The sequence below is a fragment of the Parambassis ranga genome, chromosome 1 (assembly GCF_900634625.1).
Source record: "Parambassis ranga chromosome 1, fParRan2.1, whole genome shotgun sequence".
NCBI lineage: Eukaryota > Metazoa > Chordata > Actinopteri > Ambassidae > Parambassis > Parambassis ranga.
In genome coordinates this window covers 275,841-303,829 of record NC_041022.1, presented here as the reverse complement: position 1 = coordinate 303,829, position 27,989 = coordinate 275,841, and the positions used below count along the sequence as shown (strand labels likewise).

General features: G+C 46.6%; 4 protein-coding genes across 7 annotated transcripts; 2 read left to right on the top strand and 2 right to left on the bottom strand.

Annotated features, from left to right (window-relative positions):
• The first annotated feature begins 949 nt into the window (after positions 1–949).
• On the top strand, positions 950–2,831 carry c1h22orf23 (chromosome 1 C22orf23 homolog). Its single transcript, XM_028424781.1, has 7 exons — positions 950–1,039; positions 1,292–1,370; positions 1,684–1,746; positions 1,875–2,033; positions 2,101–2,235; positions 2,308–2,408; positions 2,514–2,831. Exons 2-7 carry the CDS (start codon positions 1,292–1,294, stop codon positions 2,559–2,561), a joined length of 585 nt encoding a protein of 194 aa, XP_028280582.1. The 5' UTR covers positions 950–1,039; the 3' UTR covers positions 2,562–2,831.
• micall1a (MICAL-like 1a) lies at positions 2,681–13,739 on the bottom strand. 2 transcript variants are annotated; one of them, XM_028423723.1, is made up of 16 exons: positions 12,933–13,739; positions 10,740–10,788; positions 9,251–9,392; positions 8,911–9,011; positions 7,792–7,919; positions 6,645–7,186; positions 6,506–6,566; positions 5,913–6,337; positions 5,397–5,782; positions 5,188–5,322; positions 4,979–5,105; positions 4,806–4,896; positions 4,446–4,519; positions 4,131–4,245; positions 4,012–4,058; positions 2,681–3,937 (listed from the first exon to the last, which is right to left on the bottom strand). In XM_028423723.1, the coding sequence occupies exons 1-16, from the start codon at positions 13,076–13,078 to the stop codon at positions 3,810–3,812; spliced, it is 2,697 nt and encodes an 898-aa protein (XP_028279524.1). In that variant the 5' UTR covers positions 13,079–13,739; the 3' UTR covers positions 2,681–3,809. The 2 variants fall into 2 exon arrangements, with proteins under 2 accessions (XP_028279524.1, XP_028279602.1); XM_028423801.1 differs by having other exon boundaries at positions 5,397–5,740.
• LOC114447741 (ADP-ribosylation factor-binding protein GGA1-like) lies at positions 13,645–20,731 on the top strand. Its single transcript, XM_028424199.1, has 17 exons — positions 13,645–13,857; positions 14,448–14,532; positions 14,673–14,748; positions 14,891–14,989; positions 15,229–15,352; positions 15,870–15,970; positions 16,196–16,276; positions 16,454–16,591; positions 16,672–16,753; positions 16,844–16,954; positions 17,080–17,223; positions 17,388–17,431; positions 17,496–17,683; positions 17,758–17,999; positions 18,081–18,250; positions 18,334–18,444; positions 18,614–20,731. The coding sequence occupies exons 1-17, from the start codon at positions 13,812–13,814 to the stop codon at positions 18,722–18,724; spliced, it is 1,953 nt and encodes a 650-aa protein (XP_028280000.1). The 5' UTR covers positions 13,645–13,811; the 3' UTR covers positions 18,725–20,731.
• Positions 20,732–20,835: 104 nt separating this feature from the next.
• LOC114447549 (probable ATP-dependent RNA helicase DDX17) lies at positions 20,836–27,966 on the bottom strand. Of its 3 annotated transcripts, XM_028423931.1 has the most exons (14): positions 27,712–27,966; positions 27,055–27,102; positions 26,736–26,895; positions 26,531–26,627; positions 26,254–26,387; positions 26,047–26,112; positions 25,823–25,964; positions 25,566–25,726; positions 25,317–25,489; positions 25,102–25,212; positions 24,959–25,020; positions 24,817–24,876; positions 22,492–22,722; positions 20,836–22,141 (listed from the first exon to the last, which is right to left on the bottom strand). In XM_028423931.1, the coding sequence occupies exons 1-14, from the start codon at positions 27,762–27,764 to the stop codon at positions 21,651–21,653; spliced, it is 1,989 nt and encodes a 662-aa protein (XP_028279732.1). In that variant the 5' UTR covers positions 27,765–27,966; the 3' UTR covers positions 20,836–21,650. The 3 variants fall into 3 exon arrangements, with proteins under 3 accessions (XP_028279732.1, XP_028279812.1, XP_028279884.1); XM_028424011.1 differs by lacking the exon at positions 27,055–27,102; XM_028424083.1 differs by lacking the exons at positions 27,055–27,102; positions 27,712–27,966 and having other exon boundaries at positions 20,836–22,143; positions 22,491–22,722; positions 26,736–27,048.
• Positions 27,967–27,989: the final 23 nt, after the last annotated feature.

Genomic DNA, 27,989 nt, shown 5'->3' with positions numbered 1-27,989 from the left:
TTGTACACAGCTTATATAAAGTGTCAGGAACTACAATAAAACATAGTGACGTGATGATATGTCCACTAAAGCCACCACAAAGTACAGACTTCATCAATCTGCCTCTGAGCTGTTAAACATGCAGTAAAACTACTCACTGACTATGTATATTTTTCTTCATGCACCTGTACTGACACCTGTGCTGTAACTGACAGTGAGCAGGTGTATTTCATTGGTTTCAGTCTACAATTAAAAAATGTTGTTATTCCCCCCACAGGTCTGTCTGTGTGTTCCCGGTGAAGACATGGAGCTTCTGAGAAGACCTGTGTGTGAAAGGTGATTATATTCTGGCTGCTCTTTATCTGCAGAGATGGTGTAAAGCAGGCTGCTGTCCCCTCACAGATAATGGAGCCCTGACTGCTGCTGGTCCCCGATGACCGGACAACTGCTGATAAAGACGCTGTCTTCACCTCTGAGTGACGACTGCACTCACAGACTTCCTCTGTGCAGGCTGAAAGCTGCAGTGACAGTTTCCCAGAACCGCCAAGTGTTAAAACACATGTTCATCACTGTTTGCTGACACATGAGGGTCCACTCATTTTTTTACATTTTCTATTTGTTCATAGAATGGTTGCCATTGTAGCAGCAGGAAATTATTACAGTAAAAAAACAACAGTCCCTTGATGTTGTGTGTGGTCCGGAGTATGAAATTAGAGGGTATTAAAAGTTATTTTAATATTATTATTATTAATTATTATTCTTTTGGTGTTGATTATAACGATCTGTCACCATCTAGTGGTCAGATCCTGGTACTGCCTCTTCCCTCATATATTAACAGCCACTTAAAAAAGTCACCGTTGACAGAAAGGGTTAATTAAAAGTGGAACATACTGAAGAAGAACTTTACAAAAAACTTCATTGTTACAAATAATTATTATTCGACTTTTCATCGGAATGCGGAAGTGCGTGTTGTCACTCGGTTGCTATAGCAACAAGGTGTCGTACCCAGAGCCGTCTTTCCGAGTTTGTGTGCTCACAGAAGGCTTTTCACTTTTAACAGGTTGGATATTCATGTTTCATGTTCAGCTGTATATTATGTTTATGTTGCTGATTATAGTCCTGTAGCGAGAAGACTCGTGTAAAGAACTTTTTATTAGCTACCTGTGCTAGCTTGTACTTAGCTTGTAGCTAGCTTGTATTTAGCTTGTATCTAGCTTGTATTTAGCTTGTAGCTTGTATCTAGCTTGGAGGCCTGTTGAGGTGTGTTAGGATGGGACTGCATGTGAGGCCCTCTCTCTCTCTCTGTGTGCAGATGGCTACAGCTAGCAGTGGATTGTGGAACAACCCTAGAGCCGCCCAGCGCAGCAAGGAGGCCCAGGACATGATGAGAAGTGAGAGGATGTGCATGTTTATTATTACAGTATATAAAACATCATAACCTGACAATGACCCAGAAAGCTTCCAACTCCCAAACCTGAGCTTAATGAAATGATTTAAGGAGCTTCCTGTGTTTTATATTCACATGTTTTTATTCATTTTCTATGTTTTTCCAATTTAATGCCATTCATTCAAAAGGCCTCCAATAAATAAGAAACAGGTGCCTCATTTGTCTTTTGCACATGTGGAGGAAACGGACTCTGTAAATGTGAATTTGAGTGTTTTTGTGTATTCAGTTACCATCTAACGGTCTGCTCTTGTGCTCAGTAATAAAGCAGGAATCAAGATTAACCAGCCTCCAAAGAAGACACAGCAACAAACCCCACAAGAGTAAGTCTGACAGATTCTGATGTTACCATTTACAAAGATTTCAGCTATTTATTTCTCTTTATTTCATGTTGTTGCACATTTCTTCCAACACAATTTGGAACATTCAGCGTTGTGTTTTTCCCACTCAGATGGATCCATTGTGCACATGACCTGTGAATCTGCACCGCCCTCTGCCTCTGAGGAATCTGTCCAGAAACGCCCGGTGTGCCATCCACAGAAACGCAGCGCTGAATCCTGCCGCGCTGGGGACAGCTACACAAGAGAAAAGTTTCACCCTGGGCTTACACGTATGTTTGCGTCCACAGCTCGAGCTGCGTTTTGTGTCCTTGTCGCTCATCTTCTCTTTTCCTCTAGGAGACTTGGAGAAAGAGAAAAGAAGGCTGCAGAGCATCATGGCCACAGGAGAGGAGCCCAGAACTGCGATGTCTAAAAAGGCTCCTGCACGTCAAAACCCAGATGTTTCAGAGGAGCCCGACAGGTATCAGGAAGGTAAAACTACATTTCCCATCAGGCTTGTCCTGTGCAGCTCTGACAACATGTATTAAGTGTGTTTGTCTGCAGTTCTGGATGAAATCGAGGAAAGAAGACAGTTTCTAGCAGACATGGCCTCTCTGGGTCAGGAGAAGCAGTATGCAGACATGATTAACACTGAGATATCGCAGGTAACAGCACCTTCCTATGTGTGTAGTCCATTGGGTCACAGTGCATTTGGATGCCACATGCTTTAACCTAAGCAGCATTTTAAATAGCTTGTTCTGCCATTACAGAAAATCAGAGAGCTGGAGCTGTTGGACAAGACCAGCGTTCGGAAGTAGGGCACAATGATGCTGTGTAGTGCAGACCAGACAAGGACTGGACGCACGCAAAGCTTCATGTGAGAGTAAGAAACAAACTTCAATCAAAACCATTCAACACAAACTCGTACGGCAGAAAATAAATTTCAATGAAAACAAACATTTTATTCCTCTGCTGTCTATTGTCAGGATTTTTACACGATGCTGTGCTGTTTGAAGACAATGAACAGTACAGCTAAAACGTGTTAAAGAAGCCCTTGTTTCAGCTGGACAGGAAGTTAGGCACGGAGCTAACAGACACCGAGGTTAGCTTTACAGATGGAAAACATCCACAACGTGTGTGCAGTTAAATAAATGGCACTCAAACAGAGACATTACAGAAAGGCATACAATATAAATTAATGATTGCATAAACATATTTAACTGTTAAAACTGTGAGCTTTCGTCACAGCTGATAAAATACTGAGCATGTTCCTCCTGTCGTTCAGTGCATGACCTTTGACACTAGAAGGGACATGAAGAGCTGAATTCTTTCTTCTGAATATTTTTACTGGGCTTGCAGTGCTTTTTTTAAAAATCCATCTAGATTGCTTTGAGGCACTCGGCTCACACCAAATCAAAGCTGAGGAGTAAATGCAGGAGAATATGAAGCTGATGTTCTCCAGTCACTCTCCTGCACAGATACAGACAGACCGATGTTCATTCTCTGAAATTACTAAGACTATCATTGAAGAAACTAAACACAGTAACAACACAATTTAGCAGCTGAGTCCTCAGGTATCCAAAAGAGCATTTCAAGAGCAGACGTAGTTTAAAGAGTGTTTCACCTTAACTTCCTCTAGTACCACAGGTTTAACCCAGACATCAAACTTCAGACGTCCTTCAGTCTTGAAGGAGTGTAAGTCAGCTGAACAGATGAATACATTTAACGGTCATTGATATCGGAGACCAACTTAAAACAGGCTTCCTTCACACAAACTGACAAACACACCTTTGCTGATGAAGGCTGTGCACGGCTGTACAGGCAGGGTGAAGTGAGAGCGTAGGACAGGTCAGTGCAGACACAGCTGCTCCACAGTGCACTAGCCTGGGTATTCAGAGCTCAAAGCCCTTGAAGCACTCGAGCTGTCAGCAGTCTCTAAAGCACGCAAAGGCAACTGAAAGAGACATCTGCTAAAAGTGACAGAGTTGAAAGAGACGCCATCTTCTCCACATTGTCTTTTTTAAAGTGTCCTTAATCACGTCAAAATGTCCCTGTCCCCCTTAGCTCTAGTCCTTGTGGGGGCTGTGGCTCTTTCCCGGCTCTCCTTTATGGCTCAGTCGCTTGAGCACTTTCATGGGTTTGAATTTCGCTCCTTTTTTCTTCTGCTGTTGGTCGCTGTCTGGGTCTTTGAAGTCTGGATGAAAACATAACAGACATATCAGCAGAAAGAAATATGATGCAACAGAGTTCTCACTCACTGTAACGGACCTTTTTTCTTCAACATGGCTTCCATTAGTTTGTCCTCCTCTTCTTCCCTGTAACAGAATGACAGTTTGACTGCTGGCAAATATCACAGTACATCCATCAGTGACTCGGTTACTGATTACCTCTGTCTGTCCTGGTCCATGTTGTTCACTATCTGGTTGCGCTGTTCGATAATTGTAACCAGCTCGTTCATCAGTTCCTGCTCCCGACTCTTGTCCTCCTCGGTCCAGTCTTTGTCTGATCAAAAGAAGATAAATATATTCTTCCTTCAGCTGTATATAAATGATCATTCTAACTCAGTTTGACAACATAATGTCTCAGTGTGTTCACATGACATGCAACAGTGTGTTTTGTGAGGGCAGCCCCAGGACACACTCAGTAAAAGCTAAAGGTGTGTGATCTGCATGCAGCCCGTGTCGCTCAGCGTGAAAACACACCTGGTTTGTTGAGCAGACACCTCAGCTCGTACTCCACATCAGCTTGCCTGTCCTCCAGGTTCTGCTGCTTTGCCCTATAAACAATAAAAAAGTGATGAAAACCTCCAGGTGACGAGTTGTCAATTCATTTGACTGTGGATTTTTTGAATTACTTTAATAATCCCATCAGGGAAATTGCTTAAGGCAGCAAAGAGCGCCACACACACACAAGTGCACTGGAGGCAAAGCGAGTAATGCAGCCTTGCCAAAGGACACAACAATGACTAGGGAGGAGCTGGGATCGAAAAGAAACATGGTACACAGTTTGATGCTGCGATGACCCTATAATGGAAACGTTGGTGTCTTGCTGCAGCAACTTACGTGTAGACCAGCTCAGCTTCCCGGCGCACTAAAAGGTGTTTATCATGAATGAGAGTGAACCAGTCCACCAGCAGGGGCTCCTCATCCTCAGCTAAAGGAGCAAAGATAATTTTACAGCACAAATCCAAAACTGGTCTTCTAAAACCCAGGAAGCACAGTGATGCTAGTAATACCATCAGGGTTGTCTCTCAGCTTCTTCTCCAGCTCCACTCCCCTCTGCTCCAGCTCATCCAGCTGCTTCTCCAGCTGACTCATCTCCCCGTGGATGTCCTCTACTGGAATGTACTGGTCTGACTGCACCTACATTGATTCGACTATGTGAGTACTACAAGTTCTGATTAAGGTGACAAGTCATGTCTATCTAAACATTTTGTTTCTTTACCTTGCGTTTGATCAGCGGGAATCCATGGCCGGGTGCTGGCGGTCTAGCAGGACGAGGGCCCTTTGGTGGTCTGCTTTTAGATTTGGCAGGGGAGGGAGAGGCTTTCCTATTGAAAGGGTTCTCTTTACAAATCCGCTGAGAAGAGAAGAGACATGCAGCAGATCTACACCATGTTTTTGTACTGGATTTTACTGGGATGGGGTTTTTACCTTGCTGTGTGATGGGGTAGCTCCTGCGGATAAGGGACTGGGAGTTGTGCTGGGTCGTGGTGGTGGAGCTCCAGGACTTTTGGTGGTCCCTGAGCTGCGACTGGTCTGTGGAGTGGCTGGAGCTGAGCTGGCATTTGATGGCATGGGAGAAGGATTTGGGTTTGGGGAAGGATGAGCCAGGCGCTCAGTGGACGAGGAAGCGGAAGCCGTGGAGTCGCATGGCAAACAGATGGAGGGCTCTGAGACGCTTTTTGTGAAGGCGTGTTCCTGGTCGCTGCTGGCACTGCCGGGGTGCTGGGAGGAGCTGTGGTCTGAGCCAGAGGACAAACTCTCTGTGCTGAGAGCTGGAGAGGGAGAGCAGGAGGAGGGCTGAGAATGAGGGAGGACTGAAGCAAAAACAGCAGCAATGAAACAGGAAGCAAAGGTTGGGTGAGAGTCAGGAAAAAAAACGACAGAAGATAAGCATCGATATCTATTCTGGCACATTTGTAGAGTTGAACTTGCTCTGAAACAAACCTTGGCTCCCTCCTGCTGGTGGTGGAGGACGAGGAGCCGGCCGCTTCTTGCTCTTGGCGCTTCCGGGACTTGCAGACCGGGATGAGCTTCCTTTAGGAGGCGGAGTGTCTGCTGCAGCTCCTGCGTCAGCTGCCCGAGAGATGCTGTACCACGGGTGGCTAGCCAGCACTGTGGGCGCAACCGCTTCTCCTTCATCCCCCTCTTCCTCATTCACCTCATTGTTTTCATCATCGTCATCATCCTCAAACGGGTTGGAGGGCTGAGGTGGTGTGCTGGGTCTGGAGCCCTCCCCTTTGAGAGAGGACAAAGAGCCTGTGTTTGGAGGGGTTGCCAGTCCAGCAGAGGGAGGGGGAGGGGCTTTCTTCTTCTTGGATTCTGACTGGACCAGGGCAAGCCAAGGTGGGTCTTTGGGTTTATGGGTGCCACTGAACAGTGAGACACACAGATAGTGATGGAGGGGTAGCACGCAAGAAGACAACAACAGCAGGTGGAGGTAAACAACGACATGCTGCAACAGGACGAGTTTCAGGATGTGACAATGTGACCGAGGTGGTGATGGACAGGAAAGTCAGGCATTAACAGAAATGAAGTACCTTGCAGGAGACTGTGATCTCTCCCGAGGTTTAGGAGGAGTCGGAGGCTTCTGATGTTCACCTGTGGGTTCAGGGAAACATTAATATCGGGATAAACAGATGTTATGTTTGTGTGTTATGTTCTGGAGTAAGCTATTACTGGCTGACTCTGCTGTGCGGAGGAGCCGAACCCGAGGGGCTGGACGAGGAGGGGGGGCGGGCTCAGATACCCGGCGTGGAGCAGGAACTGGCCGACTGCCACCCTCACTGTAACCCACAGGTGTAGAAGGCTGGTCCCCATTTGCTGTTGGCGTTTCTTCCTCTTTTTCCCCTTCTTCCTCTTCTTCATCACTCTCATCAAAAGGGTTGGGTGGAGAGGGATCACCAGGTTTCTCCTCCGTCTCTTTTATTTCTAATGTGTTGTTTAACACAGGAGCACCAGAGTCATTGGCGGCCATGTTGGCTTCATGTGCTCTGATACCTGGAGTCTTTGCCTGCTCCGTCTCAGAGGGCGCAGCGTGAGGATCTGGGCTGCGACCGATCCTGGCAGATTGAACCACAGCTGGTCTCTTACTAAGGTCTGGCCGGCCATTTTGATTGGCTACAGCGTGCCTTGCAAGGTGATGTGTGCAGACCAACGTCCCAGAGTCACTTCCTAGTTTGTAGGACCCAGGAAGCAGAGTGCTGTGACACTCTGTGCACCTGAAACAACGAGGGAGAGGGACAGCATGATGAGTATGTATCATTATAATGCCTTGGGCACAAGCCTGGCAGAATAATCTAGTGTTGTATGATAAGTACAACACCTAACTGTGATTACTACTTCATCAGAAATAACCTCTGTCTGTCTCAGGGGCTCCATCCTCACATTAACCAGCCAGTATGGCCGACACAATCCTCCCGTCTCCCCCCGTTAATGAATTATGCAGTGAGTTGATCCTTTAAGGCCAAACATGTTCCCAAACATTGTGCCATTGTTACAGTAGACGCCACAAATTCTGAATCGTGTCCCAACCGAGGGGCTGCGTCCTCTGCGGTATGCAGCCTACAGAGGTCTGTGCTTCACAGACGGCAGGCGTAGCCCACACAGGTCACACGAACTGCAATTAAATGGGACGGTCTGGTCTGCGGAGACTTCCTGTTTATTGTTCTGTGCTGCTTGTTTTGCCTAGTAACCACAGTTGGTATTCACAGTGTTGCGCCACAGTGATGAGATCTGGAAGCCTGCGGTGACACCTAACAATAATAAACATACACCAGTAACACTCATAATGTTGACATCTGTATTAGTGGCTGCAAGTGTTTACCTGAAACAGTTGCGATGGTAGAGTTTGCCGTCCACCAGAAACCTCTGCACCAGGTGGACGTGCTTCTGGCAGGCGGCGCAGGTGCTGCTGGGAGTGCTGCGCCCGACAGCTGGACCTGTCTGCACAGGCTAGCACAAGCAACCGGGACGTTGTTTGAAGGAAGGGGGACAGGAGGAGACATCAGGGAGAGGAGGAAGATGGAGAGCAATGGAGGGGGAGATCATACACGGAGTCAGGATTTGAGGTGGATCGTTCGTTCTGTTTACTACGTGGTTACGTCTACTGTTCATGGGTTTATTTTTCAGCTTAAAACATCATTGGATTAATACAAAGCGGATGTCATAATAAAAAATAGATTAGAATCCAGACAGCTGGGGTTAGGGGCTCTGTCACATATTTTGGTTGATATGTTGTTTTTAGGCATTTGGCTTTTTACGTGTGAATAAATAAAGGGGGTTAAAAGCAGCATACTCCCAAAGCGTGGCACACAGTGTTAGGACAATACGACTATGAGTCTTTTATGTACAGGAGACGGTTACAGGACTGACCTAGGAATTTCCCTACACCTCCCTCCCCCCCGACCCTACTGCCTAGGCTCAGGACCAGAGAGTGGAGGGGGGGGCAGCTGTGAGGAGGAGGAGGAACAGGAAAAGGAGGGAGTGGAATGAATTTCCATCTGAAGAGGGAGGGAGGGGAAGTGTGATGAGGTGGATGCCAGTCAGTACATGGGGCAGTACAGGATGGAGGAAAAGGTCGAGGGCATGCGAAAGAAAAGAGAGACAGGATACAGAGGCTATCTTTATAGACTTGTTCTACCGCTGAGGCTTCTCCCCCCTGCTGTGCAACACAAAGCTCACACAAGGACACGTCCATATATGGATACTATACATTGTTGTCGTGAGACGCCAGGCGTGATGGCTTAATACCCCACACATGTCATGCATACTGTTTGTTGTGCAGTATACTCCACACATTAGTGTGTGATAAAACATCACGGACTTGTTACCATGCAGCTTCAGCAGACCCCATGCTTCCCCAGCCTTATGATACAGAAACAACATGTGCACAGGTAACTGCTGTGTGTCTGTGTTGGCCTCTGATTCTGGTTCCTAGTCTTACCTCATTTTCAACAGCTTTGTCTTCCAAAGGGGTCGGAGGCCTTTTCTGGGCCGGTTCATTAAGACCAACAGAACTAAGCCTCTTCATACAGGGCGGGTTTGCTGTGTAGAAAGTAGAGGGAATCCTGATTAACATCATAAACTAATGATGACACACCCACAAGCTGCTCGACCTCATGATGTGTGCGAGGCGTGTCCCTCGGATCAGTTGACAACATGCCTCATGCAGCTTTGTTCAGTTGAATCAGTGAACGTGTCTGAACCCTGAGAATAAACCTAAACATCATACTGGACGTCTGTGTGTCCATGCTGCAGAGCTGCAGTCAGCGCACCGACTGTACCTTGAGACTTGTTGTTGAAGAAGTTGTAATACTGGGACACATATGTGATAATGCTAAGGCGGTCAGGCACTTTCATGGACACCATGTCCTCTGGGTCCAACAGGGCTGGAATCCCCAGCTGTGCCTCAGCCACTTCAAATGCCTGCAGTGGAGCGGAGAGGGAGAAGAGAGGGGGAGAGGGAGAGAGGCAGGAAGAGGAGGAAGAACATGTTACAGATGAGTAAACCGTACATCGGCCTGCCTGGATGCTCTCTTTAAAGTCCAGGTCTAACACAGCACATGTTCTTCTACCTCAGTGATATAGTTTGGATCTTTCTGGAAGCACGGTCTGTGTATGAACAAGTGAAGGTGGTCACAGCACTGCACTGACCACAACAAACCACTGGAGCGAGTTCAGACTGCTGCCCCTGAGTGACTTCATGCTCCTTAGGTTAGAAAGCCCACTTCCTGTTCCTGGCTTATCTTGTGCTGCTGTAACATCAGTCATGGTCACATGATGTTTACAATATTCTGTCCTCTGAGATTTAAAATAGTCTGAAGCAAAATTCCAGTGAAGAAACCAGTGTGTTACAAAACCTTCTTCACAGCTAGGCGGTGTCTTTAAAGATGACTCAGTTAGCTGTAGTCTAAATACGTACACACTGCTCTCAGCTCTGTACCAGAGCTGGGAATTCATTTGGATGTGACATTATAAGTCTTAACTGTTAAATCTGAAAAGAAAGCAAAAGACTGAGAGACAGTAGACATGTGAAAGGGGAAGGAAAAGTAACTGAATTGAATTGAATTTCTGTCTATATAATGTAATCCAGAGTGATCCCACAGTACAGTGCACACTGCAGCAGAGCAGACAGCTAGGTGAGACCGAGGTTCAGCAAGCACCTACTCTTAGCACGTCCTATATGAAAAGTGGGGTTTTAGAAATGATCCTAGGAGACAGACAGCCCTGAATGTATTCATGAATCTGAATCTTAAATACTCAAATATTAAAGATCTCCATGCATTTGGTTTTCACAGTAGGCTTTAGGCATGTTTCATGGAAGCTGCTGGATAAAAAGGATGTAACCAGCGACAGAGCGCTGCCGAGCATGAGCTCAGACTGACAGTGAGGAGCCTCCCGATGTTCTGTTGGCTTTAAGATGACGTGAATATGATGAAACTTGTTTTCTGGCTTGAATATACAAACTTATAAAGTTGCAAGTTCTGCATGTTTGCACCTTAATGCCTCACTTCATGGACTCACAGGCTTATGTCGGTTTTTTCCCGACCCTAAGTATTTTCCGTCTCTGCCCTGGTCACAGTCCACCAGGATTAACACTCTCTTCACACAGGCACTCATCTACAGCCCACCAGGACAGCATGGAGGCCTAACACTTTTATGAAGCACTGGCAGTAACAAATGCAATGTCTAGGGGTAATAATAGACATGAATTAGCTCATAGGTGATTCCACCCAGCATCATAGACACAGCTGTGCAGTCATTCTGACTCACCAGTCGATTGTTCTCGTAGACATTCTCCTTAGACAGTGAGCTAAAGTCTCTGGAACGACAGAAAAAAAAAGTGAGATAAGCTGTAGTTACGACAGATCAACCGTTCTTATGCACAATAAAAGAATAAATGAACCTCACGAGCCGTGCTGATACAGGACGGCTGTATTTAGCTTGTTGACCTATTTCCACTTATGCACCGTCAATAGGTTATTATAAGCCTGACAGCATTACAGACTGAAACGGCGAGCTCTGACACACCGTCCACAGCTGACAATGTCCTAACCACACAACAAAATGATGCCTAATGTGAAAAACAAAAGGAAAGGCGTGACGGGCCAATAATTACAAGGCTCTCCTTTAAAATGCCTGAGGATGTAAAACCAGTAAACATCCTGCTGTAAACCTGGAGAACCTCTGAGGAGTCCTGGGATGGAGCTGTGTGCATAAGTAAATGTGGCAGCAGCCTGGATAACGGTATGACAGAGGGAGGAAAACACCCTGACCAACGCTTATGGAAACCATGTGGAACTTTCAGGCTGAAAACCCTGTGACTGAGCTCCGTGTCGAGCTGCACAAAGTGACCTCTGTTCTCTCTAATCTGGTTCCCATGGCCACAAACGCACTGTGCAGCAACTCCAATATCAAGATTGTGTCAAACCATGCCCACTGTGTCAGCACTACTGGCTGAAAAGGCATCCATTAAAAAACAAACCTTCTGCTGTGTTCAAACGTTTGGACCTCAGAACAGACAGTGCCAGCTGATACCGACACAGAGGATGAAATGCAGTGTGTGATCTGTACCGGGAACCTAATCCACTGTGAGTCAGAGTCTCACTCCAAAGTTTATTTTGGGAAGAGGACTGCTGAAGACAGCACACCTGCTAAATCTGGTTCATTCAGACTGAAACCACACACAGCAGGGCCTGAGTGAATCAGGAATCCTAATGAGGGACGTGTCAGACAGGTGAAAGTAGTAGTTGAAGGAGCTTTTAATACAACTTCGACTACACTTGGTGTGCACTAGGCCGTGAACATTTCCCTGCACCCACATTTACTCCGTCTGCAGAGGGCTGAGTGACATTTGGCCTCGGCTAAAGGAATTCTGATGAGGCCATTTGCTGTGCTAACTCCTCTGCATCCGTGCTGTATGTTCATGAGACTACGGCTGGCTGCAGAGGACAGGGCCACATTACAATGGCCTGGCCCTGCGCTAGAGCTAAATCTGGTTTGACAGGCGGAGGTCTCAGCTGCAGATCAGCCCGACGGGCTGTCTGTCTGGATCAGTGAAAGTTTAGCTGGAGCTGAGCAGTGAGGCACACTGGGCCAAACAGTGAAGAGGAACCTCCAGAGCCGGGCCTTTAGGATCTGATTTTATTTTAATGCTGTGCTGTTTATGCTGATTCATTCCACTTCACTGGCTTGTCAGAGATTAGTTTAGTAAACACTCTTTCAGGCAGAGTCCAATTCAGCCACCTGCAGGTGAACAGCATGAGCAAGATGCTTACTGCCTAAATTCATTCATCACATTTTCCCTTTGTCCTACAGGAAGCAGGAAGGTCACAGAATGCTGCTTTTACACAATCCACCTAACAGCGCTTACGCTGGGATCAACTGCATGCTCCGTCCACACAGCCACATGATCCTGCAGTGCTTCTCAGAGATGCAGTCTGTGGCGTGAGTCATAGGAAGGTCACAGGTTCTACAGTACAGCTACGCCACACTGCAGAGTACTTTACAACAAGCATCCTCCATGTGGAGTATTTCAGCAAAGAACAACCCACTCAAATGATCAGTAATCACTAGTTTTAGGCACAGGGCTGGGCTTGGAGCAGGGCTGTGTCCTTACAGAGCAGCCTCTCAGTCCATCATTACCAGTGATTTGAGCAATAATGAAACATACTGATCAACACTCTGGTAACATGTGGTCACGGAGACTTTGTTAGAGTTTTACATGAAACGATCCACAGAATACTCTGGAAACACACAGCCTAACAGATTGAAACTGAGATTGTATCTTGATGGAAGAAGATACTGATCTTTACATTCCTCAAGTTCAAAGACTTTGACCAGCCTGTCAGACCAGAACAGGACCGAACCAGTCCCCCTGTCACAGGACTGAGCAGTCTGCTTTTAACTTGAATAAACTGTTTATGCCCACAGGACGGATAACAGCAGCTGGCACACGTTACTCACATCAAATCAGGTCTGTGCCGATGAATAATGGCACAAAACGCCAGCCCGTCCCGGAAGGACGCGGACATGTCCCTGATGTCCACATCGTTGTAATTCTCACACTGTATCCGACACCACTCCTGAAGAGCCTTCAGAGAGCCCATCATACTCCGTCATATGAATCCGTCTGCGTCCACGACACCGCCCTCAATGTCCCCCCGGACCCGGAGCAGCAGCAGCAGCGTGTCAGACACCACCCGCTGTGACGGTGCTTCAGCCGGAGTCACGTTAGAGAAAAACTAGCATGGCTCGAAAGCTAGCTGGACGTTAGCTCACTTCTGTAACTACAAGCATTACGTGGACTTTTAACCGCCGTGTGAGGCAGCGAGAAGTGCATATAAATAAAAACTCCGGCCAGAAACTAAATTAAAAATCGACCGATATGAAGAGCTGATGACAGGAGCGTGCCAACGAAGTTCTGGTCGCAGCTAACTCGGCTAACCAGCTAAGGCAGCATGCTAGCTGACAGGCTGCAGCTCGGCTTCGTTTTGGTGGAGGTTTCCTCCCTGTGGTGGACCACAAGCACGTTTTCGCTTCTTGGTGCAGAACAAACGGTCTGAACGGAGACAAACAGTGTTACTCCCAGTTACTCCCAGTTACTCCCGGGGTTACTCCGTACATCCGGTACGTGCGATAACAAACTAAAACACAGCGTACAAACACGTCTTCATGCTGCTCAGTCCCGGCTGGCATCAACAAACACTGACTGAAGCGCTGCCCGCCGCCTCCTCCACCTTGGTGGATCTTCTCCACGTCCGAACAGGGAGCTACGCCTCCTCCGACTTCCTCCACGCGAGATCTTACTAAAGTCTCGCGATAGGTGGTTAGAATTCCCGAAAGATGGCGGCGGTGCCTCCAGATGAGGCTAGCCTGCAGTCTCGGATCAGTAAGTCTTCTTGTATTATTATGCTCAATGATGTGTTTATAGTTTCTGCGCTGCTCAGGGATTAATACAGATTATCACAGGTTTATGTTAATGTTGTCGCTGACAGCCTTCTCCCGGGAGCAGATGTGACAGTTAAAGCGGATGTCATCAAATCAAAAAGTGCAGTTAGCGACAGAACAAATATAATAAATAACCAAATATCGTATTTCTTTAGCATTAGTGTGGACTTATTTTAGATCTCGTACCATGTTTACTGTGGAGACTTTGAGATTAAAAATGCCGCACAAACCTCAGATTTACTATTTAAGTGACTTGCTAGCAACATCAAGGAGCTAGTTAGCTGTTGGTCGTTTATCTAGGACCAAAAAAAACAAACACAACAGCGAAGGAACCCTGCTGTGACCACACGCCGCACATTCAGAAACAAACACTGTGTGCTCCAGAACAGAAAGCTTTAAACACCCCGAACAACCTGCGGCCACAGCTGCAGCCAGATGTTTCCTCACACAATCTACAGAAGAATCCAAACTGATGTCAGACATGTACCCACATATAGCAAGTGACTGGTTTTTACTGGTTGTGTGACACAGACAAGGCAACCAATCCTCTGAACAAGGAGCCTGACTGGGACGGCATCAAGGGCTTCTGTGATCAGCTCCATAATGAACCAGAAGGGTGAGATGATGACTCCCTTTATACTGGATGCAGACCCTAACAGCCTGCTACATGTCTTTACAGCTGCTCGGGGTGGGGTGTGTTTTAGTGTCTACACCTTGATCACTGCTGTGAAGGTTAAAGATTGTGTTTTTTATTAGTCCTCAGCTTGCAACCAGACTTCTGGCTCATAAAATCCAGTCTCCACAGGAGTGGGAGGCGATGCAAGCACTAATGGTAAGACAAGTCAGCAAGTCCAGTATCCATCCACACTGTGCCAGCTGTGTTATGTGTTAAATGTGTAAATGGAGGAGGACGCAGGAAGGAGAACCTCCTGACTGTACAAAGGGTAAAATAACAACCTTTGAACTCCTTCAAGGTTCTGGAGATGTGCATGAAGACCTGTGGGAAGCGATTTCATGGTGAAGTGGGAAAGTTTCGCTTTCTGAATGAGCTCATCAAGGTGGTCTCACCCAAGGTAAGGACAGGTGTCCTGCTGCCTGTCTTTTTCATTGCTCACACGCTGATCTGTTCTTAGTATTGAGTCACACCACTCAGTGTCAAATATAGAAACGAGTCCTAAAACCCCAAATGTGTTTTTGGTACTTCTGGTCATCCTGAAACTGATGGGTGTGGGGGTGGGGGGGGGGGGGGTGCATTCAGGTCAGTGTCGTGTTTTCTCAGGCGGGTAACGTCCTCTTCCCTCCCCCTCTGTAGTATTTAGGAGCCCGGGCTCCAGAGCCAGTGAAGAAGAAGGTGTTAGAAATGATGTACAGCTGGACTCTGAGGATGCCCGAAGAAACCAAGATTTTGGATGCGTATCAGATGCTGAAGAAACAGGGTGAGTCCCCCAGGATCAGTCACAGGTCCTTAACTAGGGGGCTTCTTTGTGGAGTACTGCGTTCCATATTTTGTCCATAGAGTGGTTCCTGTACATGACTAATGATGTGATGTTTGGTTCCCCATATTGTGTGAGTTTTCAGAAGTAGCCGAGTGGTATCAGTTCTCCTTTGAGGACACAGCGATGAGGTGGATTTCCACATTCATGCTGATCTAAAACCAGCAGTGGAGGTTCTGCTGATTAGTTGTCATAGATTAACCCCCGAATCAACTCCCAGTCTGTTTATGGACTCTAGTCATTCTGATCTGACTCTGTGGAACTCTGCCTCCTTACAGTCGCACCAGGTGTTGAAATGAGAAGCTTTAAGTACAAAAAGCAGCAGCAATAAGACACACCCTGAGCACTGCAGCCAGAGGTGACCTCCACTCTGTAACCGATATATATGCAGGACATTTCACAAACAGGACAGATGAGTCGTTTTTATGTCGGGTCAATACACGTCCTTGTTTTTTTCCAGGAATTGTCAAACAGGATCCCGTACTTCCTGATGACAAGCCCCTCCCACCCCCTCCACCCAGAGCCAAAAGTGCCATCTTCGAGGACGAGGAGAAGTCCAAGGTATTAAAAGTTAGGAAGCAGCACATCAGAACACCTTCACTGGTTGTTGCTGTGTTTCTGTTGTCGTTGGGTGAGAACTTTTTGCACATGCTCTTGATTCACAGCAAAAAAAAGTCCCGTCAAATCATGTGAACTGGAGCTCCTGGGAAAAGTCTAAGGCACTTAACAGTTTCATCTCTTCCTCTTTCCTTTCCCCCGCTGCTCCGTCTCATCCTGTTTGTGTAGATGCTGTCTCGCTTACTGAACAGCACTCACCCTGAAGATTTGAGAGCTGCAAACAAGCTCATTAAGGAAATGGTCCAGGAGGTGAGCCACTGGTGAACATGTACAGTATGCATACGTGTGTCTGAGCGCCTGTATCCAGGGTATATGACTTGGACACTAGGTGTAGTGATTTATTATGTGGAACTCTTAGGCATGGTAAAGTGTACTGTGGGTCATATCCTGGTATTTATCCTGACTGAATTGTCTGTTTTTCCCCAGGATCAAAAGCGAGTGGAGAAAGTATCAAAGCGAGTAAATGCCATCCAGGAGGTGAAGGAGAGCGTCAGCCTGCTGAGCCAGCTGCTGGAGGGCTACAGCAAGGAGAGCTGCTCCCAGAGCAACCAGGAGCTCATTAAGGTTGTGTTAGAGCCGCAGACACAGGCTCGTGGGCTGCTCCCATCTGTTGGATGTTTGTTTTAACGTGTTTCCAACTGCAGGATCTGTACCAGCGCTGTGAAAAGATGAGGCCAACACTGTTCCGACTAGCGAGCGACACAGAGGATAACGATGAAGCACTAGGTCAGTGTGGCTTTCTGTAGATTTAATGGGACCACCCTCGGTCCATAAGTGTAGAAACCCTGTATGGTGTTTTCTTCTTTGTTCTTGCAGCGGATATCCTGCAGGCCAACGACAGCCTGACACAGGTCATCAACCTGTACAGGCAGCTGGTAAAGGGGGAGGAGGTGACAAAGGACGGCTTCACCATGCCCTCACAGTCAGGTAGTGTTTTCTAGGTCACTGTTAAATGTTTATTTGGCGTCCAACTGTGTTTACTGTCTCTCTCCTACCGTTCCTGTAAACTCGAACAGCACCTGGGAGTCATTTTGTTTCCTTCTCCCACTCAGGCAGCAGTAGTTCAGCACTGGTAGACCTGACAGAACTTAACACTGTAGCCAACACGGCACCGTCAAACCCGGACTCCTCCAGCCTAAAGGCTCTGACTCAGAACATGGGCATGAGCCTCCTGGATGATGAACTCATGTCGCTGGGTAAGCAGGGAAACATGTATTGTAATGTTTTACCAAGCAGCAGGATGAGTACAGCTCAGCATTATGGGCCGTCATGGAGCTGGCCTAATGGCTATTACATCCAGCGATCCGATTCTAAGAAGTGTAGTCATTTCAACCAACTCATTTTGCTTCTGACTTCTCAGGATTGAACGTGACGGAGAACTGTGACTCTCACAACACCTGTCAGGTAGGAAGTTTGAAGCTTCTAAGTGTACAGATCTCAAATCCAATGCTAACTCTGTGTTTGTTAGTCGTCAGATATCGCACAGTCCTCCAGTCCTGTACCAGCTGCATTGTTGCTCCCAGCTGTGGTCCAAACACCACAGGCTCCACCAGCAGGGGGCCCCGCTGCTCCTCCTAAAGCGATGGAAGAACTGGACCTGCTGGGAAAGACTCTGCTGCAGCAGTCCTTACCTCCAGAGAGCCAGCAGGTCAAATGGTGAGGAATCCGGCTGGAAGGTTTTTCTGTCGTGCACATCACTGCTATGTGGTTCTTGTTGTCCTCTTTTGCAGGGATAAGCTCCAGCCTCAGTCTAAAGTCAGTTTACGAGATCTCCAGAGCAAGTCTAACTGTAAGGCCACTGCCGTGTCCTCCTCTGCTCCTGCACCACCCTCAGGCCATGCAGAGCAGCCTGATGCTCTGCTCCTCTCCAGTCTTAGTCTCACAGTTGATAAAGGCACATTACCAGCTGCCGACCACTACGACAACATCTCCCTGGCTGACGTCACTGTGCCTCTGGAAGCAATCAAACCTAGTAAGCACAAACACCAGCTCCACAACAAGGTCCAACCTGTGTCCTTCCTCACTGTTTCCAATGTGTGTGCTCATATCTCAGGCAGCTTGTTACCAGTCACTGTGTTTGATAAACACAGTCTCCGGGTTTTGTTCACTTTTGCCCGTGACTGTCCTCCATCAAGACCCGACGTGCTGGTGGTGATCATCTCGATGCTGTCCTCAGCTCCCATTCCTGTAACCAACATCCGCTTCCAGGCAGCCGTGCCCAAAGTAGGTGCCTCAGGTTTTTGGTTGTTCGTCAGCTCGGTCATTTTTCTTGGCATCATCATTTTTTTTCTTATTATGGTTTTAAGGTGATGAAAGTAAAGCTGCAGCCTCCCTCCAGTACTGAACTCCCAGCCTTCAACCCCATCCTGCCTCCAGCTGCCATCACACAGATCCTGCTGCTGGCGAACCCTCACAAGGTAATCATAGTGCTGTTTCCATAGATAGAGAGGTAAACGGTCAGCGGTCAGCTAACTGATCTGCAACATTAGAAAAGTGCTGAAGCAGCAGTGAGTAAACACAACGTCTGTTTATTTAAAACCGTCCAGCATTGGTAAGCTGTCGTTTTCTGTTGTTGTTGCATTTCAGGAAAAAGTGCGTTTGCGATATAAACTGACCTTCAGCTTGGGGGACACCTCTCATGATGAATCTGGTGATGTCGACCACTTCCCGCCTCCAAACACATGGGGGAACCTTTAGCGAGAAGGACTAGTCCTCCTTCGTCTGATCTGCTGCTTCCTTTTACATTTAGGTTTAAGTTGCATGAGGCCAAATGACAGCGACCTCCTTCACACTTCAGTGTTTTGGAAATAGACGAGACATGAGAGCAGTTGTGGGAACCAGCTTCTACCGTGTGCCTTCCCTCACAGCCTTCCTGTCTTCTTTCAGCCATGCCCTGTGTGTTGTTGTTATGCTCTCCTCCTCCTAATAATCTGACCCAGAGATATACAGCAAACTGTTCAGCACACACGCTGAACCTTTAAAACATTGAATGATCTGTCAGCTTTACACGTCATGTGATTCACATGTGAGAGCCGCTGTGTGATGCACTCCGGCCTGGAGTTGTCACAGTTCGCATGTCTGACGTTGGTTTGGCAGCAGAAACGGTTTTCTGTGTAAGTCAGCGAGGCGCTTCACTTGGTATTTTAAATAACTAACAAATCAAAGCCAAACAAAAGCTCATCATATGGAGTCCTTCTGTTTTACTCCATAAAGTAAGAGTCAGAGCTGAAGTTAGTTAAGAGTCTGATTTTGCTCCTCTCAGCACAACTCAGTGTAGCAACCCATGTCCTCATATCTGCATTCTCCCTTTGAACTCTGAGGAGTCTGAGAGTAGTGACATGTTATCCAGGGAGCACACAGGATGACTGGGTGTGTGGTTTTTAAGCATCGTTTGGGTTTTAATATATTTGGATATTTGACCTTTTTCACAGTGAATATTTGACCCTCGAAGGAGGAAAGAACAGGCCGAGTCTGTTCCAGCCTGTTCTTTCCTCCTTCGATGTGTTTGCTCGGAACAAAGGGCACTGACCACCTGCCCCTGGAAATGAAGCGGCTTCATTCCTGCACAGATCGGGACGCTTTCCTTTTTTATGTTTCACTCAGGATTGAGTTTGTTTCTGGCCCGTTCTCCAGAACACCATGCACTTATTTTGTTTAAAATGTTGCACATGAAATCATTCCAATTTACAGTACGTTTCCTTCTTCTCCTTTTTTCTGCCTTTCTAAATGTTGATTGACCCAAAGAAGGGACACATGACGTCCTCAGCTGAGTCTCTGACATCTGGTTTGATTCTGCCACATGTGCCTGAGATGAAATGAGTTTTCGTTCTCTTGCTGTATACATAATACTGTATGTATACAAATGCTGTTTTCTTTTATGTTCATGTCATTACCTGAAAAGACTGAATCGAATGATTGTGTACAGACTAATAATCAGTTCAGATTGGAGCACGGATCTGTGAACACATGTGAGGGTCATACAGACTAAATAAATACATCATCAGATATCTGCATAGTTACAGCCAGGACAGTAAGCCGCTGAGATTCAACTGATCATGAAGGATCAATTGATGTATTGGGAAAAATACTGATTACTTGAAAGCATGTGTTTGATTTCATATGCTATATCAGTCATTAGATTGTATCATAGGGTTTCCGTTTACAAGCACAGTTACTTAAGGCAATAACTTCGGATGCTCCAGCGGTGTGTGATGATGTCGGTGGCCTGCCATAGTTCTTCTTTTCTGTAAGTATTGACTTCAGAGGCTGTAACAGATGATTCACATCAGATTCAGAGCAGATTTGTTCACAGAGAAACAAAAAAATAACCTTATTGTTGGAGTAACTGCGTCTCCCTCGCAGTGTATCAGCCCGCTGGTTTCTCTGGAAGAGAAGCTGCTGAAACTCTAACAACTGTGTGACTCACATGGAATTTCCAACATTACCTGAAGGTGCTGGAATGAAAATGAGGAATTATATTTTTATGTAAAACCCAAAGCATGTCAATCAGCTAATCAAGATTTTCAGGAGCAGTGTGATCAGTGTGAAGGTGTTTCTGAAGGCGGGGACGTTTCTGTTGTCGCTTGTGCTCCTGCTGTAAATAACATTGAGTAATTATGCATATTGACCGAAACACGTTCACAATCTGAACCTGTATACAAATGTGTATATAAAGCAAATAAAGTAATTTGTACAGGAATATCACCAGGTGTATGATTCTGATTAATAACAGCCACAAGCAGAAAACACAGCTTTTGACTGATTGATTTAAGAAAACACTGTAAAAAACTAAAGTGTAGTCGGTGATCTGCTTCTTAAAACCGGTTTATTCTGGACTACGACATTAAAGAAATAAAGGCATGCATAACAAAGTCTGAAATCACACTGAAAGATTTGAATGATGGTTCAATGGTATCAAAAACAGACAGAACACACTTGTATGCATTGTTTTTGTGTAAAGAAAGAATCACAAAGATGAAGTCAGTGCTATAAACAAAACACACCGTCAGCATGAGCAGGTCAGAGTCTGCAGGTAGCTAAAGAAGACGTGAGCATGGAATGTGATCTATTATACATGTGTAGACCGGAACTCCACCGCAGAACCCCTCGGACCTCAGGTTACATTCTGACTGAATGGTTCTGAATGTTTGTGGTGATGTAGCTACATGTGAACACCGAGTCTCTCCTGCAGTAATTAAATAACTCAATAGTATTCTCCATCACCTAAGAGACCAATTAAAACCTTAACATAAGTGTTCTTCAGTTACTCATGAGCACAATGTTATGATGTTAAGACTCCAGTAACTTTAAAAAGCTCCAGTCTCACTGGTCACTTCATGTTTGATGTGTGTATAACTTGGTCAGTTTGGTTGGAATGAAAACATGAAGGTCGTGGGTTCTTGGCTGAGAGCAGCTACGAACATTGACAAAAGCAAAACAGTTCCAACTTTTCTATTGAACTACTTAACTTCCACTTGTTGGTTGTATTAAAAAGTACAAAACAAATTGTAAATACGAGCCCTTACCTCCTCAGATACACGCCTTCTCAAACCCCTGTCTCTTTTTTGAGGATTAGAGTAAAAACACACTGTGGACACAGCACTAACCAATCTTTACTGTTGCTCTATTTCCTGGGTGGAGGCGGGCCTGGAGGAGGCGGTGGAGGAGAAGCGAAAGGATATGGTGGTTGCCCCATAAAGCTCAAGAGTGGAGGTTGCGGAGGAGCGAACTGCTGGGCCATCAGAGGCTGTGGCACCCCCGGTGGTGGAGGAGCCTGGCCAAATGGACCCTGTGGCTGGACGGCCTGATCCTGACCTCCAGCACCCCCACCGCCGCTGGACTGGCCCGCAGTGCGGGAGCTGTACCCCCCGCCGCCGCTGTTGTTGTAGCTCTGGTACTGATCCGAGCCTGAGGAGTTGTAGCTGTTCCTGCGATCCCGGCTTCTGTCCCTGTAGGACGAAGAGGAGCGGTCTCCATCACGGCTGTCACGGCCAAAGCCGCTGCGGCTGTCTTTGCCTCCACCGCCTCCAGTTGAGCGCATGCGCCGGTCGCACTCGTCCTGATACATCAGGTTAGGGTTGTTGGAGTTGCTGCCACGGTAACGCATCCTGCCACCTGAATGAAGGACAAATGAATCTCAGAACGTCCCATCAATCATCAACCATTCTGCCTGGTATAGGGGTCATTCTGCGTGGTGTAGGGGTCATTCTGCGTGGTGTAGGGGTCATTCTGCGTGGTGTAGGGGTCATTCTGCGTGGTGTAGGGGTCATTCTGCGTGGTATAGGGGTCATTCTGTGTGGTGTAGGGGTCATTCTGTGTGGTATAGGGGTCATTCTGCGTGGTATAGGGGTCATTCTGTGTGGTGTAGGGGTCATTCTGCATGGTGTAGGGGTCATTCTGCGTGGTATAGGGGTCATTCTGCGTGGTGTAGGGGTCATTCTGTGTGGTATAGGGGTCATTCTTACCGCCTCCTCCGCGGCCTGAGTCCACCAGCTGGAGCAGTTTAGGGTTGATAGCTTGTCGGGCCTCTTCCAACACCCGGACAAGGTCTCGGGCCTGTCGCATGTTCCCCGGGGTGAAGAAGGTGTAGGCGGTGCCCTTGTTGGTGCTGCGGGCTGTTCGTCCAATACGATGGACATAATCCTCAGAGGAGCTGGGATAATCGTAGTTGATGACGAACTTGACATCTTCCACATCTTTCACAGAAACATGAGTGAGTTTGGAGCAAGAGGAGAAAAGAAAGAGCGGTGAGAATCTTAGAAAGGGAAAAGGCCTCTGGAGTGTGGAAGAGATTCAGTTTTAATCAGTTAAAGAGGAAACTCTACAAAGAATGAATTTAATGTTGCTTCATTAGAACATGAACTGTACAGAGTAACTTACCTGGTTTATGTGTTAGCCACCCTTCATTTCACCACGACTATCAATGCTCACACAATATTCATGCTCACTTGATACAAAGTGAGATGAGGTGTGAAGTCATGTTTGTAATGTGATTCTTGGTTAAAATGTGAGGAGTCTGTTTCTCATTACAGAAAACATGGGGCTCTGACAGCACTGCTGATCAATAAGTCTCCCTGCTCCCCTTCATCATGACAGGGAGGCCTGTCATCACTGCACAGGAACAACATTACCTGCATGTGTTGTGAGCTCGTTTAGAAGTTAGGACAAAGGGGTGGTGAGGTACTTACCCCCTTCATGTTGTGTTTATAAAGGCAGTCAGTCCCCCCTGATCAGTCCTGGTTCATAGGGAGGGGCTGAGGGAGAGGGAGGCAGGACTCATCCCTCACCTTCTGCTCACACCAGCAACGTCAGACGGGAGCAGAACCGTTAAACCTCAAGAGACACACACGCACACAACGCCTTCTGGTTCTGTTGCTCTCTCGCCGCATTGCAGGACCCTCCTCAGACCCTCCTCAGACCCCGGCCAGGACTGGATCCAGACGAGCCCGTCTATCTCTCCCGTGTGTCTGCAGACATACAGGAACCTCAGGCTGCTCCCAAGGAAGGCTCGTTGGATTTACAAACAATACTGGGCAGGGGGGATCTTATTTAGCCTTATTTAGCCAAGCAGAACCTCTGAAACTAACGAAGCCTCTACTTTAATGTGAGGGGGCAGTGGCAGCAGCGCAGACTGTTACAGCTGCCGTGTGCTGCCAAACCCTGAGAGGAGAAGAGGGGAAAAGAGAACAAGGATACAGTCATGGGAATTTCACCAAGTTAGGACACTTCATTTACTTCCCCCCTTCTCAGATGACCAGACTATCCATCCTAATATTTCTGTGACACACCTTAGCTGGACTGGACTGACACATGCATCTGCAAAACACAACACGTCCACCATTTTGCAGAGTGATCATTTAAAGTATTCAGTGTGAGAGTTAAAGTACTGATGTGAGCGACAGCACAAGGAGACGTGAGAAAAGGTGCGCTGAGCGTCTGCCCACACACCCCTGCTTTCAGAGCCCCGCTTATAGGAAGCTTTGTAACTGCAGTAACAAGAAACAGACCATGAACCCAGTGGATGGAAGCCGGCCGCTTCCACACTGTGTGTCTTTAGACTGTCAGGTTATAAGAAGTCCTTAAATGCAGGGAGATGATTGTTTTTACTGAACTCACTCTGATTAACTCTAACTAACACTAACACTGCATACTGTACCAGCTGTTTACAGGAGGTGGCTAATAAGAATGTGGCCTAAGTCGAAGGGAAGGCGTCATACAGCGCGTATCTTGACCGTGTGCAGCTGCTTGTTGATTTTGCAGAAAGCTTGATGTTTATAATGTTTGTGGTATTTCTGCTTGGTGTGTAAACTGCCACAGAGCTGGGTGTCCACAGAAGTGTGTGATGCGCGTCATGTGATTGGAGGCGTGGCTTCAGGGTGAGCTCCGAGAGAAAGGGGCGTGTGTTTACTTTAAATCTGGCTGACTCTCAGTTTTAAAACCTCCTCCCTACCTTTAAAGTAAATCTTAATCTTAAGTGAGAAATGAATGTCCTTGGCCTTGATGAGACAGATTTGTAAAACCATATTTGAGGCAGCACAGGAACCATTTCTCCAGCAATGTGCTGCTTTTACATTAGGCCACAAACTTGTCATTGCCCACTTTAGAACTTTCCCAGTATTTGTCTGTCTGGATCCACTGGTCTATGAGCAGAATGCTTATCTATCTTTTTAACTTAAACTGAGCTGACAGCTTACTTTTAATCTATTGTGCATAGCAAATATTATAGAAGGAATCATTTCAAAAGTAGAGAGTACAGATTATGCAATGTCAATATGTGTGGTGAGACATACCCAGACCACGAGAGGCAACATCAGTGGCAATCAGAATGGGGGCTTTGCCACTCCGGAATTCTGTGGAATCAATCAGAAAATGCTCTGACTGATTTCTGACAGATTCAAAAAGACGAAGATGATATAAAGGAAGCATTCTTACCTGTGAGCACCCAGTCTCTTTCTGGCTGGCTCTTGTCTCCGTGGATACACATGGCCGGCCACCTAACATATCAAATCCACATCAAAGAAGTCAGATTATCTAACGCACTTAATACGAATTCACATCATTCAGACTCATCTCACCCATCGCGCCTCATCCTTCTGGTAAGATCATCGCAGCGTTTCTTCGTCTCCACAAAGATGATGGTTTTATTCTCCTTTTCAGCCATTATCTCCTCCATCAGCTGAATCAGTCTGTCAACAGGAAGAGACGATCATGTCTGCTGACATGTTCTATGACACCACTAATAACCAGTCATGATGTAACGCCCCCTGGTTTCCCCCCCGGCGACCCTTACTTGTGGTCCTTTTCATTCTCCATGCAGACATCCACTATCTGCAGGATGTTGTGGTTGGCACTGAGCTCCAGAGCCCCGATATTGATTTGAGTGTAGTCCCTCAGGAAGTCCTCGGCAAGCTGCCGGACCTCCTTTGGCCAGGTTGCGCTCCACATCAGTGTCTGTCTGTCAGGCTAAGACAAACACAGAACACATGCCACTGATTTAAGCACAGAGGGCCATTTTAAAACTGCAGTATGACTGACCTACCCTTATTTGGTCAACTATCTTGCGAATCTGTGGTTCAAAGCCCATGTCTAGCATGCGGTCAGCCTCGTCCAGGACCAGGTAGGTGCAGCGGCGCAGGTTAGTCTTTCCTGCCTCTAAGAAGTCAATGAGACGGCCAGGAGTGGCGATGCAGATCTCAACACCTGGAGTCATAGGAGGCAGAAGAAGTCAAATTAACAACACCCCCTGTTTGAAGAGTCCCACAATTATAGCATTACCAACTCTACAAGCATACCCACCCCTCTCAAGATCTCGGATCTGCGGTCCTTTAGGGGCTCCACCATACACACAGGTGCTTTTTATACGGGAAGACTTGCCATAGTCGTATGCAACCTGCTGAACCTGCTGGGCCAATTCTCTAGTTGGAGCGAGCACCAAACACTAAGAAGAGGAAAAAAGAAGGCCTTACAGACTGACTGTATGTCCACAGATGTAGCTAAAACCCTAATATCCCAACACATACGATTGGCCCATCTCCTCTGTCCAGATATGGCTGGTGGTTGATGTGTACGATAGCAGGGAGAAGATACTGCAAAACAAAGACAGGAAGACGCTGATTCAACATATCTCTCCCATTACATCCTTCAGAATTTAGTCTCATTACAAAACAAAGCAGTTACTGTCCCACATTATGTCATGATCATGGAGGAGGATGGAGAGGAGCCCTTACTGCCAGTGTCTTTCCAGAGCCCGTCTGTGCAATTCCCACCATGTCCTTGCCGCTGAGGGCCACAGGAAAACCCTGAGACTGGATAGCTGTGGGCTCCTTGAAGTTCTGCTGCATTAGCACATCCATCACATACTCTGCCAGAACAAGGCGAAAGAAGCGTTTAGTTTCTGTCTCCCTGTGTTTTCCTCAAAAGGAGAACTCTGTTTATTTAGATGCAGTAAGTACTAGAATTATTAGTTGTTTTTGCAGATGGCTTCCATCCTGTTATTTGACTCACGAGGGAACTGTGCCTGGTGAAAAGCAGTGACAGGCCTTGGACAGCCAGAGCCTCTGATGGTGATCTCCTTCTTCCTGCGAAACTCTTCAGTTTCATACTGAATATGACAAAAAAGAAAACATGTAGACATATAATGATTCGTTACAGGCAATTCCAAAACCAGGACAGTTGACTGGATGACTGGGAGTGACGGAGAGAAGTTTACCTGATTCAAGCGCTGGACATCAGGGTGTTCAGTGTAGAAGTTCTTCTCGAATTTGGGCAGCTCATCCAGGTTCCACCTCTTCTTGCGGAGACGCTCACCTGGATTCCCAAACTTCATTGGCGGGGGGGCGCTACGTCCACTCATGGCCCCAAACCTTGGCCTGAGAGATGAGTCACGAGATAAAGAGCAGAGTCAGGAGCACCAACTCTACTGAGCTGTGTTTGGGTGTGTAGGAGCCACATATTGTGTTAGTCGTAGCAGTGAGTAGTTTGTAGTTTAGAATCAGAGAAACTCAGAGCTTTGTGTGTCAGCCTGTCACCATGGTAACAGCAGAGGAGACCTCAGAATCCACTCCAACTTTGAGAGCCTGGTGCGCAGAAACGATTCAGAATTAGAAAACTCTGAATACAAGTTTGATAGAGCAGCATCTGATGAGCGTTTCAAGACTAAACTGGAGTCTGTAGCTTGACATTTGAGATACATTTGGCATTTCTCATAGACTCCCGTGGTAAAAATGATGCCGAAATTGCTTAATATTTGAAAAACTATAATTTTTATAATATATAATATAATGTCCTCTGTGAGATGACATTTTGATAGTTGAATGGCTGAAAACGGTCAATGTATGCTGAAGATACGCTGCGTCAAATAACGTACGGAAGAAGAAGAAGACGAAGAAGAACAAGAGTTTGATTGCCTAGCAACGGCAATCAAGCTAATAACTCTTAAATCTCTCATATTGTGAATCTACACGTGTAATCATGTAATGAAGCATCATCATGCACATGAAGCCAGATTCTGCCAACATATGAACAATGAACGCGTTAATAAATCATGTAACATTTACAAACTAAACAAACTGTGACCTCATGACCTCATTCTCCCTCTACACAGACAATATTTGACTCAGCTGTGGTCTGTGATACGTCTGTGTATTATTATTCTTATGTATTATATTATGAACAAAAAGACTTGCCTGTCTCGTCCACGGTCCCTGTCCCTGTCCCCATAGGAAGAACCCCCTCTCATGATAGCGAACAACACTTATCCACTCCGTTAGCTTCACCGCTTGACAGCTGTAAAATGCGTACAATTAAGGCTACAAACAACGGAATTCAGATACATATATATTAGTCAATAACTACGGCTAAATGAAGGTTTTGTTCAGCAGTTGTTTATGCGTCACGTCGCTTTGGGGCTTCCCTTCCTGCCCTCGCTTACACGACGTAAACTGTACATACTGGTGTTATGCCG

What these genes read in the sequence shown, in the direction of transcription:
- micall1a (XM_028423723.1), bottom strand. Translation starts at nt 13,078, where the DNA reads ATGATGGGCTCTCTGAAGGCTCTTCAGGAGTGGTGTCGGATACAGTGT. An exon ending in TACCATCGCAACTGTTTCAG is followed by an intron (nt 7,187 to 7,791) that starts GTAAACACTTGC and finishes TCGTTGTTTCAG; the next exon opens with GTGCACAGAGTGTCACAGCA. An exon ending in GTGTCTGCTCAACAAACCAG is followed by an intron (nt 4,246 to 4,445) that starts GTGTGTTTTCAC and finishes TCTTTTGATCAG; the next exon opens with ACAAAGACTGGACCGAGGAG.
- LOC114447741 (XM_028424199.1), top strand. Translation starts at nt 13,812, where the DNA reads ATGGCGGCGGTGCCTCCAGATGAGGCTAGCCTGCAGTCTCGGATCA. An exon ending in TAGCCTGCAGTCTCGGATCA is followed by an intron (nt 13,858 to 14,447) that starts GTAAGTCTTCTT and finishes TGTGTGACACAG; the next exon opens with ACAAGGCAACCAATCCTCTG. An exon ending in TCAGATGCTGAAGAAACAGG is followed by an intron (nt 15,353 to 15,869) that starts GTGAGTCCCCCA and finishes GTTTTTTTCCAG; the next exon opens with GAATTGTCAAACAGGATCCC.
- LOC114447549 (XM_028423931.1), bottom strand. Translation starts at nt 27,764, where the DNA reads ATGAGAGGGGGTTCTTCCTATGGGGACAGGGACAGGGACCGTGGACGA. An exon ending in ACAGAGGAGATGGGCCAATC is followed by an intron (nt 25,965 to 26,046) that starts GTATGTGTTGGG and finishes TCCTCTTCTTAG; the next exon opens with TGTTTGGTGCTCGCTCCAAC. An exon ending in AGATAGTTGACCAAATAAGG is followed by an intron (nt 25,490 to 25,565) that starts GTAGGTCAGTCA and finishes TGTTTGTCTTAG; the next exon opens with CCTGACAGACAGACACTGAT.
- c1h22orf23 (XM_028424781.1), top strand. Translation starts at nt 1,292, where the DNA reads ATGGCTACAGCTAGCAGTGGATTGTGGAACAACCCTAGAGCCGCCCAG. An exon ending in GGCCCAGGACATGATGAGAA is followed by an intron (nt 1,371 to 1,683) that starts GTGAGAGGATGT and finishes TCTTGTGCTCAG; the next exon opens with TAATAAAGCAGGAATCAAGA. An exon ending in GCCCGACAGGTATCAGGAAG is followed by an intron (nt 2,236 to 2,307) that starts GTAAAACTACAT and finishes GTTTGTCTGCAG; the next exon opens with TTCTGGATGAAATCGAGGAA.